A 14,745-nucleotide genomic window follows, 5' to 3' on the forward strand; every position below is an offset into this window, starting at 1 on the left:
CGTAGTACTCATACCTGTCGAATGAATTAACCAAAGTTGGTTATGGTTCATATTTACCGAAGTTGGTATCACGGTCACAATTAAAGAGGAGACACACGCTACCGACGAGACATTTCAATTACAACCAACCAACGACAGTGACTAAAACATTTCGATTAAGCTTTGGACAAAAGTAAAAACCCATGTTAAAGCACAAGTGATAATTACATCAACCAGAATCCACAAGCAAAAAAATTAATGAAACAGATACATCAACTCCCCCACAGGAAATCAATTGGGAAGGGAAAAAATTTGGGAGGGGGGATGACACAGTAGAGATTTAATTTGAGGATTAAAATAATGAAAAAAGAGGAAACTCGAAAGAAATTTTGGGTTGGAACCAAAGCTACTGAATACAACATAAGCACATGATTTAGTGGGATCAAACAATGTAAATGTAGGCAAATCCAGAGGAAACTCACGGAGAAGAAAGATAGATACATCATCTATAACTCTACAAGATCATGTTGGGTTTGGATTTGGTCCTGATCCTCTTTCAAGCTGGAGCGACGCAATTCTTCAATGCTCTGTACCACTTGAGACATGGAAGGGCGCTTATCAGGGTAGGGTGCTGCGCAATCAACTGCAAGCTGCAACAGCTGAACCATCTCCTCTTCAACATTCTGGTACCTCAGCAGCTCAAGATCAAACACCTCCGAAGTCCACTCTTCTCGGACAACGGATTGGACCCATCTAGGGAGGTCCACTCCTTCCTCGTTTAGGATAGCATGGGTGGGTGCCTTCCCGGTCAGTAGCTCCAAGAGCAGCACGCCAAAGCTGTACACATCTGCCTTCTGGGATACTTTGCGAGGATCGGTGACCTCAGGGGCGCGATAGCCGGCCACTCGGTTAGGGGTGGAGGAGGGGCCAACAAGGTGGGCGAGGCCGAAGTCAGATACTCTAGCATCGTAGGACTTGGTTAAGAGGATATTAGAGGACTTAATGTTTCCATGAGAAACATTTGTTCCCTGTGAGTGAAGGTATTCAATCCCGCGTGCAGCTCCAAGTGCAATGCCTGACCTGATTTCCCAGTTTAACGGTGTCCTCCCCGCTCCTTTGTTTCCTGTAACAACAATCACATACATCATCGCATTGATGATACCAAATCTAATCCTAATTCCTAAGTAACAAATCCAAATCCGAAGCAAGTGAAGTGCATCTTTTTGTTACTAAACATGTAAGGAGAGCCACTACACTACTCAAGTACTGACAAAGCAGGTAGAACTTAGAAGTAAACAAAAACAAATAAAAGAAGACAAATGAAATGAAATGAGTGCTGACCATGCAAAAGAGCAGATAAGCTTCCGATGGGCATGTAATCATACACAAGAAGCTTCTCATCTCTGCTGAAATAATAAGCCCTCAGAGGAACCAAGTTCTCATGATCCATTGCTCCCACAGACTCGATCTTCTCCTTGAACTCCTTCTCGGAAATCGTCACATCCTTCAACCTCTTCACAGCCACCACCGGCCCTGACTCCAAAACCGCCTTGTACGCCGTACCAAACGTACCTTTCCCCAATACCTCCGCCGAAGCCCGAAGCAAATCCTCCAGATCAAATGGCCTCGCCGCCCCCGCTGTTGCAGAATTACCAAAAAACACCAACTTCTTGGCTCCACTACCACCGCCGCCGTTGGCCTCGGCCTTGTTTCCATTCCCTGCCGCCATAGCCGCTGCAGCTGCTGCAGCCACCGTATACCCATTTTCGTGAGCGCCATTACTGTGGGGCCCCGGCCCGTTCTCCAACTCGTCCACTGGTTTGTCGCCTGGAAGTTCGGGCTCCGGATGCTTGACGGTTGCAACTTCAACGGCACTGGTCTTCTTGGAACTCTTCTTCCTACACAAAAGAATCAGTGCGAATACGAGCAGCAGAAGACACACGACGGATCCGATGACAATTCCAGCAATGGCACCGCCAGATAACTTGTTCTTCTTCTTGGTCTTGTTATTGGGAATGTCGCCGGAAGGAGAAGATGCAGATGCATCGTCGCCGGGGCAGAGCTTGAGCGGGCGGCCGCAGAGGGAATTGCCAAGAAAGGAATCTTGGGGGAATTTCTGGAGCTTGTCGGGGACAGAGCCATTGAGGAAGTTGTTGGAGACGTTGAACTGCTCGAGGTCCGGCAGGCTGAGCTGCGGGATGGGACCGGAGAGCTGATTGTTTTGGAGGTAAAGAGTTCTAAGTCTGCTCAACTTGTTGAACTCTGCTGGGACCCCACCCGAGAAATTGTTGAAGCCAAGGTTCAGGCGGACCAGGTCCGGCAGCCGGAACAGCAACTCTGGGATTTCGCCGGAAAGCAGATTGCGCTGCAGGTACAGGTTCCGGAGGTTGATGCACGATGCCAGATCTGCGGGGAGGGGTCCCGTCAGCGCGTTGAACCGCAGGCTCAGGGTGCGGAGGTGTGTCAGGTTCCCGAATATTCCCACCGGAATGCGCCCGGAGAGTGCCACGGCGGGCAGGTGGAGCTCCACCACCTGACCCTGCTCGCATTGCACGCCAGCCCAGTTGCAGGGGCTCTGGTTGGTCGCGTTCCAGAAGAGGGTTCTGCCGCCGACGGAGGACCGTAGAGCCAGCAATGCCGCCCGCTCCGATGCCAGATCTGCCTTTCCCAGTGGAAACACCGCCACAAGCACCAGCACCAGCACTGTGGCCACAATGGCATTGGCCAGTGCCACCATTGCTCTGCTTTTGCTCACAACACACACAGAACGCAGAGAAACAAACAGCAGAGGTTGCTGAGGTGGTTTGGTGGGTTATGGGTGTGGGTATATTTTGATTCTGATGGACATTGCGAGAGTGAGAGAGAGAGAGAGAGTAACCGAAGACAAGAGTAGAGAAGGCCAAGCTGCAATTTTTATTTTAATTAATTTTGTCTGTCACATTAAGAGATAGTGTGTGAGTTGGAGTTGGAGGTCCAGGCTGTGTGTTAATCAAGACACATTACCAACAAAAAGAAACCCTAGCTAGCTGTAGCTCTATCTCTCCACATAACTAAAGTTCCTTTATCTCTCTTTACTTTTAGTCTTTTACTACTTTTTTTCGTTTTTAAATAAAGATTTAATTATTTTGTACCTTAAAACTTCTTTTAATAATATAATAATACAAATATTTTAATTTTTATGTATTTAATATATTAAAAATACTAAAAATTAATTTTAATCATTTTAATAAAATATTTTTTATAATATTCTTAAAATACACATTAATAAAAAATTTAAGTAAATATTTATTTTAATTTTATTTTATGACTAAGTATTCAATTGTTGTAATATTACTATTTTTAAGTCTCGTTCTTTATTAACCTTAAACAAATAATGTAAAAGAATGTAAATAAATAAGATAATTAAAAATGATTTTAAAAGTAATTTTATAAAAAAAATTAAGTTATATATATATATATATATATATATATATATATATATATATATGAATTCAGTAATGATTAAGTATTATAAAATTAAAGTTATATTTTTTATATTTTAATAATTTTTTAAAAATATTATTAAAATATAAAAATTTATTTTAATTTTAACAACACTTTTTAAAATATTATAATATGGAGATATTAGAAGAATCCACGTATATATAGAAAGAAGGAAAGAAATAAATAAAAATTTTCGGTATTGTGAGATATTAAATTGAAAGCACCCAAAATTGGTGTTTAAATAAAAGATATTTAATAATAATAATATTAGACAAATAATATTTAAAGTTATTTTATATAATATAATATTAATTACGTTAATTTTGGATTATTTAAACTAATTTTATTATGTTTTAAATATTATTGTTTATTAATATATACGTAAATAATTTAATATTAATGTGCTAAAGCTATGTTTTTATTACCACTAAGAAAATCCATCATAGAAACGAAGTTTATTATTGAAGTAGCATGAATTGAAAGAAGAATAATATTATTCGCGGATTAATGTATTTTGATCATTGAAAACTAAAGTTGTGTCAAGACAGTCACCTAGTCCATTTATATAGATTAGTGGATGGACACCAAAAAAAATAAAAAATAAAAAATAAACAGATTAGTGTACATTAATAGTTATTAACATATTTATTAATTTATGTTTTTTAAGAGTATTTAATATGTATACTAATATTTTTATATTAAAGAATGGGAATGATGTCATACCAACAGGCAACAGTCACGTTGCCAACTGTTATATACAGATAATATAACAGATACTAGTACGATTCGCGATAACATCAGTACTCGCTTTACTTAAAAAGGGCCATATACTAGTTACAACAAGAATTTCAATTAGGTTTCTCGTAGTTATTGAAAAAATTCAGGGAAATTCTAAAGAATATATATATATATATATATATATATATATATATATGAAAGTTATGTTTCAAATATTTTTGAAATTCTCAAGTCGTTTCAATTAAATTTTCTATTTTTTAAAATAATTAAATATATTTTTTACTTTTAAAAACATAAGTCTTAATTAGTCTAAATGTCATTCACCATTTTTACGTTGTTAATATATGTAATTAAATGTCAATTTGCCAGTTTACTGCAAGTTGACATAGACAAATAATAAATTCAATTTAAATTAGTATCTCAAATTTGTTTAAAATATTTAAATTGGTCTATATACAATTATAAAATCCTAACTTTTAAATCTTCATCTTCATCATTTATTTTTTCTCTTATTTTATGATGTCCTTCTCCTCATTTTTATCATTTGTCTCTTCTCTCAATGTCTCACTCTCCCATTGCGATTGCTTCTTCTCTTCCTTTTCTGTCGCCTTCTACTTTTTCTCAACCTACACCGAACCCGTTTTCAAGTCCATTTCCAGTGCCTCTGTTAGCGCCAACAGTTCCACTCCTAAAATTATTCTCTAATATGATGCTGATGACGCAGTTGGTTTTTCTCTTAGAGAAAGTATCGTAAATGAATTCAAAGTCACGTCATTATTTAGTGCATTCCCGCTTCAATCAGCGCCCAAAGGCCCATGGGTGAGCCTTCTGAAAAAGCTTTCTTCCTCTCCGGTCCAATCGAGAGCGAAAAAAAGAAGGACTCACCTTTTCAGGTACCGCGATGAGTACGGAGAACTCTTGATGGATTACAATGACAAAACTAAAATAATTAATGATCAAAATAATCAAGATTGTAATTTATTTTAAAAAGAAAATGTTTATGTTTATAAATTGTAATTTGCAAGTGTGATTATGATCTGTGATCAACGATTGTTACATAAATGAATTATAATATATAAATTATGAATTATAAATTCTATAATGTATTTAATGTCAATTAAAAGTTTTTAAGATTAAATTTAGCTAACAATAAAGTTCTACATCCAAAAAAAATACTTAACCAAGTCTAACCAAGTTGTTATAACAACTTTCAAATCATGCTTCTCCTTCTCCTTCTCTTTCTCTGTTTTCTTCCCTTTCTTCTTCTCCTTCTCTATTTCCTTCTCCTTCTACTCCTCCTTTTCCTTTTAAATTCGCAAAATCTTTCTCATTAATATAATAGGTCCTCAAAAAAAAGTTTGTATCGAATAAAATATATAATTCGACTTTCTTGTATTAAAACGTTGGCTCGTAAACACAAGAAGACTTTACGCACTTTTCCAAAAATATTAGATTCAAAAGAATTATTAAAATAATTTTTTACAGAGGAAGAAGAGATTCTTTCTTTGATATTTCCTCCTTCTCCAATGTTGCATCTTCTTCTTTTTCTTTTTCTTTTTCGTTATTGTCGTCACCAATAACATCAATATTTTGCAAACATCTATATTAGTTCTGATTTTCTCTAATACCATCATTATATAATTTCGAGTCATTTCTTAATTTATTTTAGTTTATTTGTGTGTTAACTGAGGTTTACTTGATGTTGCTGATAAGTATTGACCAAATTTTTTTTAAGTAATTTCGATTCATTTCTTAATTTAGTTGAGGTTCATTTGGATCCAAAAATGAATTCAATGTGTTTTTATTAATGATTGAGTCTTTTTTACTATTTGTTCAAATTTGAACTAATTTCGATTCATTTGTGTGCTAATTGAGGTTCACTTGATGTTGCTGATAAGTATTTACCAAATTTTTTATTCCATAAGTAATTTTGGTTCATTTCTTAGTTTAATTGAGGATTATTTTGATCCAGAAATAAATTTGATATGTTTTTGTTGATGATTGAGTTTTTTTTACTGTTTGTTCAAATATGAACTAATTGAATGGAATAGAGTGGAATCTAATGCAATTGAATAAAGTAATCATGAATAATTTCATTCTTCTTTGCTAAAAAATTTGGTCAATACTTATCAGCAGCATCAAGTGAACCTCAATTAATACAAACACATCGAATTCATTTCTGGATCCAAATGAACCTCAAATAAACTAAGAAATGAACTGAAACTACTTAAGGAATAAAAAATTTGGTCAATACTTATCAGCAGCATCAAGTGAACCTCAATTAACACACAAATAAATCGAAATTAGTTTAGTTTTGAACAAGCAGTTAAAAAAACTCAATCATCAACAACAACAGATACAATTTATTTTTGAATTCAAATGAACCTCAATTGAACTAAGAAATAAACCGAAATTACTTAAGAAATAAAAAATTTGGTCAATACTTATCAGCAGCATCAAGTGAACCTCAATTAATTCACAAATGAACCAAAATAAACTGAAATTATTTAATGATAGCAACAGAGAAAAACAGAACCAATAAAGATGTTAGCATGGTGATGACGATAACAAAAAAGAAGAAGAACCTACGTGCGCGAATTTGAAAGAAGGAGGAGGAGGAGGAGGAGAAAATGGAGAAGGAGAAGGAGAAGATGAAGCCGAAGAAGGATATGTTTTGTGTTATTGAAACGCACGTGTATACACGCTGGTGTGAGAAAGTGATTTTTGTTGAGTTTGGACCAACTTGGTTGGATTTGGTTGTCAAAAATACTTCGATGTGTAGCTGGACTCTTTAGCTAATATGTCTTCTAAGATTACATTTGTTTGCAAGAGAACTGATACTAAAATTTCAGATACAAAAATTGAGTGAGTGAGAGAGAGAGAGAGAGAGAGAGAGAGAGAGAGAGAGAGAGAGAGAGAGAGAGAGAGAGAGAGAGAGAGAGAGAGAGAGGGCTAAAATAGACCCCAGTAGCACCGTTTCCTACATCATGGCGGAGCTGCCATCTTCTCGTAGCACTGTCTCCTACATCACGGCAGAGCTGCCATCTTCTCTTTTTCTACACGGTTGCTTCATATATTCTATCTTTCAGACTTTCACTGTATCTAAACAACATCACCACAGCTTCGGCTTTGGCGAAGCTTCCAACTTTTGGATCCAAATCCATCTCAACGAAGTCCAGTGAAACAAACTGTGGCCACGACAGAACAACAGGGTTTTTCCTTTGTGACTTCTATCAAGATCGGGCATCTAGGTGGTTGATGCATGGGCATCATGTTATATTGTTCTATACTTTTTCATGACAAAACTAATTCATAATGCTTAATTATTGAGTATTTTGTGCTTAATTCATAGATTACTTTCATCTCTTTGATTTGATTTATGTTGTAGAAAATGGTGGAAGAAAAGGAAGTAAAAAGCACAAGACAAAGCATTCCTTGCAAAGGAGCACTTGGAGAGCAACCTTCAGCGCTTTCTTAGGCGCTCATTTAGCAAGTGCCAAACCAGCTACCAGAAGAGCGTCCAATACATGCCAAGGACCCTGGAGCTAGGCCCGGCGCTCTCCCTCAACACTCTTACTCACGCTCATCATCAAGAGCGCCAGCCTGGAGCTTGGTTTTAATTCAATTAAAGTTACTCAAGGTCCACTCAAACTTCAAGTATGCAAAGCCCACAAATACCACTCAATCAAGGCTACAAGAATCATCTAGAATAGTTAATTTTCATTTGACTGTAATTTGTTTTGAATTTCATTTGAATTTGTAATATAGGATAGCTTATAAATAGGCTCTAGTTTTCACATAGGAGGACGACTACTGGGAGGGGTCTTTGGACTCTCACCCACACACTCTTCTTCTCCTTCATTTTCCTTCTCACCTTGTAAATATTTAGTTATGAGTCACTAACTCTTTCTATTGAAAAAGATAGCTCTATTGCAATTTAATGGATTGATTTCTTTTCATTCTTCATCTTCATTCTTCTTTCATTGCTTCTTTAGAGAGAGTCTTTGTACTTCAAAGATCTAATTACTATCGAGAGAGGGATTAGATCTATTAGAATTCCATGATGAACTTGAGAAAGGAGTCATGGAATTCAATTTGAGGCTCTTCTCTCATACTTCTCTTGATCAATACATTCTTAGTCCGGTATGTGACATGTAACCACTTTGAATTGAGGTCTTAAGAGTTGTGTGGTGTTTAAATCATAAATTAAGCTTCATCTCTTCTCATGACCAATTAGATCAAGAGATTGGCAATTGATCAAGTTAAGAGAAATCAAATCATCAAGAAGTTGGGGTTTGATTACTTATGATTTGCCAATATCAATGATTGCATGATTGAAAAGGAGATGAGAATTGTTGATCCTGAGAATGCAATATCTCTTGATCCCAATGCTTTCTTTTTTTTTCTTCTAGTATTTTACCTTTTTGTTATTTACTTTCTTGCACTTTACTTTCTTGTACTTTCCATTCCTTGCAATTTTCTTTCAAGCACTTTACTTTATTGCAGTTTACATTCATGTCATTTACTTTCCTTGCACTTTATTGCTTTCTTTTACTTTTATGCCATTTACATTTCCTGTTTGCTCATCATCACAATATAAACCGTCTAACTAGAATAATCAACTAACTATTGATTGCTTAATCCTTTAATCCTCGTGGGATCGACCTCACTCTTATGAGTTTTATTACTTGATACGACCCAATATACTTGTCGGTAGTTATGCGAAATTTAATTTTTTTTTTCCGTATCAAGTTTTTGGCGCTGTTGCTGGGGATTAATTATGATTAACAAACTACCGGTTGGTTGATTACCTAGATTAGACATTTTTTTCTTTTTGTTTTGTTCATTTAATTGCTTTCGTTCTTTATTTTATCTTGCGACTTAAGTGTTTGTGTTATTGCCTCACTAAGAATTCCTTATTTATGACATAAGGAATTTCAATTTTTCTCGGTGATTGTGTTTAATAAAAAGCATTTTCAAGTAAGAATGGGATTTACTTCATCTTTTTATCAAGTAAATTTCATGGGATATTGCCCACCACCACAAAATGATCTAAGTCATTATCCTAATGGTGGCTGGAAATATCAACAAGGAATGATAGAGTATGAGCAATCAAACCAAATGGGATATCTCCCAGAGCCACAAAATGATCCATATTTTGATGAATTTAATAACTACTCAAATTGTGTTTGGGAAGATCAAAACCAAAGAGATTTTAATGCTCCACATTCTATCCATCAAAAACCATCATCACTTGATCGTGCCTTGAGCACATTCATGCAAGATTGCCCAACCTCACCTCATGGTTCTCCATATCAAAAGTCTTCAGCACTTGACTTTACCTCACCACAAAATTCATATCCTTCATGTCATTACCCACAAAACTCATTTCATAATCCTTAGCAAGCACAACCATACATCACATGATCCCACCAAGAAGCTAGGCTTACCACCATTGAGGCAGCATTACAATCTCTTTCTCAGCTCACACAAACTTTTGCTCAAACCACACAAATTCTTGCCAAAAATCAAGAAAGACAATAAGCATTTGCCATGAGCCATGAAGCATCCATGAGAAAGTTTGAGGTACAATTGGGACAAATTGTAAAACAACTCCAGGAGAAAATCAACCAAGGGAGTTGTAATGAAGCAGAAAGTTGCATAGAGGGTGAGTTCATTGAACCACCAATTCAAGAAGCTCTTGATGAAGAGGACACTCCAACCATCACACAACACCCAAGTCTTGATATTAAAGAAGTGAAGGCAATAAACAAAAGCGCTAAAAAGAGGATTGTGACCAAGATACGAAGGATGATACCCATGAAGAAGAAAAGGTCAACCAAAAGCAATCCCACCCCTACCGCAACAAGCAAAGCAAATCAAGCCAACAATGAAAGAGAGCTTGCTGAGAAGAGGCCAAAACAGGGGACATCAACTTGCTCCTCTTTCCCCTTGAGGTCATTTCTCTTAACCAACTGGAAGAAGAGAAAGAAAATTCATGAAAAAAAATGTCAAGCTAATGACATTAAAAGAGCACTTGTTGGGAGGCAACCCAACTGTTAGTATCATTTTCTTTCTTTTAGTTTACTTTCAATAATTTGGCATATGATTGCATTCTAAGTTTGGTGTTACCATGCAACAATTTGATTTTCAATCTTCACTTGGCACTTGCATCATTCTAAAATGAAAGTGTTCACACTAAGTTTGGTGTTGCCACTTACCTTTCATGCAAAGTACCATGCATACACCACTTATTAATGCAATCACATTGTCTCAGTTTTCTTTATTGTGCTTTTATTGTATCCTTAATTTTGCTTGCTTAAGCACATGCATTACTCACATTTCATTGCTTAAGACATTCATGACCCATCATAAATCTCATCACCACTGTTTTATTTGTTGCTTGAGAACAAGCAATCATTCTAAGTTTGATGTGGAAAAGGGAAGAATATGAGAAAAGTGACAACAACAATGAAGATGAACTACAAGGTGGTAAAGTTCATTTTTCTCTTATTTGTTTCCTGTACATTCAATTGCTTGATTGTCTTCCATTTTTTATATGCATGTGTGTTATTCCTCTTGAATAAGTATAGTTTGATTTTTGAATTGTAACATATTGCTGTGATATCATAAATACCAACTTGGATTTTGTGAGTCAAAGTAATTAAGTATCATGACCATAAACAAACAAGACAATTAAAGAAGAAGCTAGCATGAGCTTATAAGTATTTGGAGGCTAGCATGATTAATTTGTTGCTTAATTGTATTTGAATTTGTTTAATTGAAGTTTTCATCTAGGATATTTTATGAAATTTTTGAAAATCTTGAAAACTTTGGAAAAGCAAATCAATTAAATCAAGTAAAAGCAAAAGGAAAAAATGAGAAAGCTGAAAGCTCTGAGTACCAATGACAATTCATTTGTCAAGTACTTGTGGTGTTTATGTATCGAGCAAAAAGCTTGAAAACAAAACACTTAGAGTCAAGGCTAGGCTCAAGTGCAAAGCACTCCCTCAAAGCTCAAGGCTCTGAGCATCAATGATTAGAAAGTAAAGAAAAGAAACAAATGAGCTTAAAGAGTCCTCTAATTAAATGCTTGTGGTGCTTATGTATCAAGTGGTAATACTTGAAAACAAAGCATTTAGAGTCGAAGCTTTTAACTAATGGTGCAAAGCACCCGAGAAGCTAAGCTAAGAAGAAAATGAAAAAGCTTGTTTCAAGGAAGGGATATAAAGAAAAGATTTCATAAAGTGAGCTAGATAGAAACATCAATCATTTGAATTTCTTTTGTGATTGTTGCATGTATAAGAAATTAGCCAATTATGAATATTAAATTGCTATTCTTCTCACCTTGGATTGCCAAAATTTATTGCAGGATTCTTTATTTGCTTGAGGACAAGCAAAGTTTAAGTTTGGTGTTGTGATGCATGGGCATCATGTTATGTTGATCTATACTTTTTCATGACAAAAACTAATTCATAATGCTTAATTATTGAGTATTTTTGTGCTTAAGTCATAGATTACTTTCATCTCTTTGATTTGATTTATGTTGTAGAAAATTGTGGAAGAAAAGGAAGTAAAAAGCACAAGACAGAGCATTCCTTGCAAAAAAGCACCTGGAGAGCAACCATCAGCGCTTACTTGGGCGCTCATTTAGCAAGCGCCAAACCAGCGCCCAGAAGAGCGCCCAATACATGCCAAGGACCCCTGGAGCTAGGCTCGGCGCTCTCCCTCAACGCTCTTACTCATGCTCACCATCAAGAGCGCCAGCCTGGAGCTTGGTGTTAATTCAATTAAAGTTACTCAAGGTCCACTCAAACTTCAAGCATGCAAAGCCCACAAATACTACTGAATCAAGGCCACAAGAATCATCTAGAATAGTTAACTTTCATTTTATTGTAATTTATTTTTAATTTCATTTGAATTTGTAATCTAGGATAGCTTATAAACAGGCTTTAGTTTTCACATAGGAGGCCGACTACTGGGAGGGGTCTTCGGACTCTCACCCACACACTCTTCTTCTCCTCCATTTTCCTTCTTATCACTTTGTAAGTATTTAGTTATGAGTCACTAACTCTTTCTATTGAAAAAGAGAGATATATTGCAATTTAATGGATTGATTTCTTTTCATTCTTCATTTTCAATTCTTCTTTCATTACTTCTTTAGAGAGAGTTTTTGTGCTTCAAAGATCTAATTACTATCGAGAGGGGGATTAGATCTATTAGAATTCCATGATGAACTTGAGAAATGAGTCATGGAATTCAGTTTGTGGCTCTTCTCTCATAATCCTCTTGATAAATACATTCTTAGTCCGGTATGTGACATGTAACCACTTTGAATTGAGGTCTTGAGGGTTGTGTGGTGTTTAAATCAGAAATTGAGCTTCATCTCTTCTCATGACCAATTAGATCAATAGATTGGCAATTGATCAAGTTAAGAAAAATCAAATCACCAAGAGATTGGGGTTTGATTACTTATGATTTGCCAAGAGATCAATTATTACATGATTGAAGAGGAGATGAGAATTGTTGATCCTGAGAATGCAATATCTGTTGATCCCAATGCTTTCTTTTTGTTTTTTCTTCTAGTATTTTACCTTTCCGTCATTTACTTTCTTGCACTTTACTTTCTTGTACTTTCCATTCCTTGCAATTTACTTTCCAGCACTTTACTTTATTGTACTTTACATTCATGCCAATTACTTTCCTTGCACTTTATTGCTTTCTTTTACTTTTATACCATTTACATTTCCTGTTTGCTCATCATCACAATATGAACCGTCTAACTAGAATAATCAACTAACTATTGATTGCTTAATCCTTTAATCCTCGTAGGATCGACCTCACTCTTGTGAGTTTTATTACTTGATACGACCCGATATACTTACTGATAGTTATGCGGAATTAAAACTTTTTTCCGTATCAGTGGTTGGCTCAGCTTTTGTTTTTGAAGGCCCGAAGACGAAATTTTTTTTTCGACCAACTCCTCTGTAGCGCGAGCTTTTAAGCTCATTATTAAGTTTAAAATTGTAAGGAGAATGGCGAGAGCGGCAGAGTGATTCAAGGGTGCTTCTGATAGCACTAATGGTTAGAGTGGTGGCAACCATGACCATGGCAACATTCATGGTGAAAATGGTGACATTTACAGTAATATAGGGTGGTGAGTTCGGTGAAAATGGAGTGGCTAAAAGAAAGGGAGATAGAAGGGTACGAAAGGGTGAAAAAAAGAGAAAGAGAAGAAAAAAAAGGAGAGATTGGTTGCACCGGAGATAGCTGAACGACAGAAATGAGAGTGACTGTAAGGTGATGATGGGTTGTGATGGAAAATGGCAGTTGAGCTTGCGTGGAAGAAGACGAAGAGAGATTTTGAAAATTTAGAGTTTGAAGAGGTTTTTTTTTTAGTAATTAAGGAAATTTTCGTAATTATTTTTATTTTAGTCTTTATATTTATTTTGAATCAAATAAAATATTGAGACATAACTCAGACATATATGCTTTATACTAAATATAATATAAAGACTTAATTTAGTCTCAATTTTTTTTCAGTCTCATTCTCTCTTCTAAATACAGTCTAAGGGCACAAGGTTTACTACCAGTAGAAAATTTTAAATGTTTTATTTTAATAAATGCACATTGATATTAAAATTTACACATTTTTATAGGAAATGGATCCTCTCAATTTTTTTAACACTCGAGGGAATTAAGTGTGATCTCTCACTATTAATTTTATAAATGAGACAAAAAATAAATAAAAGAGAGAGATCAATAAAGGATGAGATTAAACAATTGACACCGTCCAATTTTTTCTCCACTTGAGAGGATCCATTCCCTATTTTTATATAATAACTTTCGGAATTAGTAACTATTAAGGCACATGTTAGTTAAGCCCTTTCCTAATTTTCAACTTCATAAAACAAGCTTTTCAGATAAGTTCATGAGTTTGTTGGACTTATAAATAGGCCAAATTTGAACCTAAAAAAATACCTATAAAAAACAAAATACTTAGGCTTTGAGCATATATTTACAACCTGAGCTAAATTTATCTAAATTGAATGTCAACTCTGCTCAATCTATTTTTACCCCTACTTAAATGTTAGATCACCAATTTAAATGGTATTTTTTAAAATTATGGGAGGTACATCCGATTTGTGTACTCGTCCGATTTGTGTACTTCAAATTTTTTTAATTTTTAAACACAAATCGAAGGATCCGATTTTTAGACAAAAATCGGACGGTCCAATTTTTGAACCTTTTAAAAATTGAACGGTCCGATTTCTATTCCCTAAATTAAATCATCCCACATTTTAAAAAAATACTACAGCAATTCACAATTCAGACAAACACTATTGTTAATCCAATATTAAAAATAAAAATATATAATATTATTACTGATGATATTTGTATTGGTGATGATGAAAGTAGATCAGTAGATGAGATAACGATAATAATAAAATATAATTACACAATAAAAATAATAGAGATAAAAGTGATAATAATGAGAATAAAAAAGAGAATGACAATAATAATTATAATTGGTAATTATATTAT

At 35.1% G+C, this 14,745-nt stretch overlaps 1 protein-coding gene across 1 annotated transcript; it reads right to left on the reverse strand.

Annotated features, from left to right (window-relative positions):
• Positions 1-161: 161 nt before the first annotated feature.
• Positions 162-3,037, reverse strand: RLK902 (receptor-like kinase 902). Its single transcript, XM_016335283.3, has 2 exons — positions 1,321-3,037; positions 162-1,102 (listed from the first exon to the last, which is right to left on the reverse strand). The coding sequence occupies exons 1-2, from the start codon at positions 2,714-2,716 to the stop codon at positions 486-488; spliced, it is 2,013 nt and encodes a 670-aa protein (XP_016190769.1). The 5' UTR covers positions 2,717-3,037; the 3' UTR covers positions 162-485.
• Positions 3,038-14,745: the final 11,708 nt, after the last annotated feature.

The sequence above is a fragment of the Arachis ipaensis genome, chromosome B3, assembly GCF_059453495.1.
Source record: "Arachis ipaensis isolate K30076 ecotype BB chromosome B3, ASM5945349v1, whole genome shotgun sequence".
Taxonomy (NCBI): domain Eukaryota; kingdom Viridiplantae; phylum Streptophyta; class Magnoliopsida; order Fabales; family Fabaceae; genus Arachis; species Arachis ipaensis.

Bases quoted from the DNA above. Each gene is read 5' to 3' on its own strand.
- RLK902 (XM_016335283.3), bottom strand. From the start codon at position 2,716: ATGGTGGCACTGGCCAATGCCATTGTGGCCACAGTGCTGGTGCTGGTG. The intron at 1,103-1,320 runs GTCAGCACTCAT...TTGTTGTTACAG, and splicing joins CTTATCTGCTCTTTTGCATG to GAAACAAAGGAGCGGGGAGG.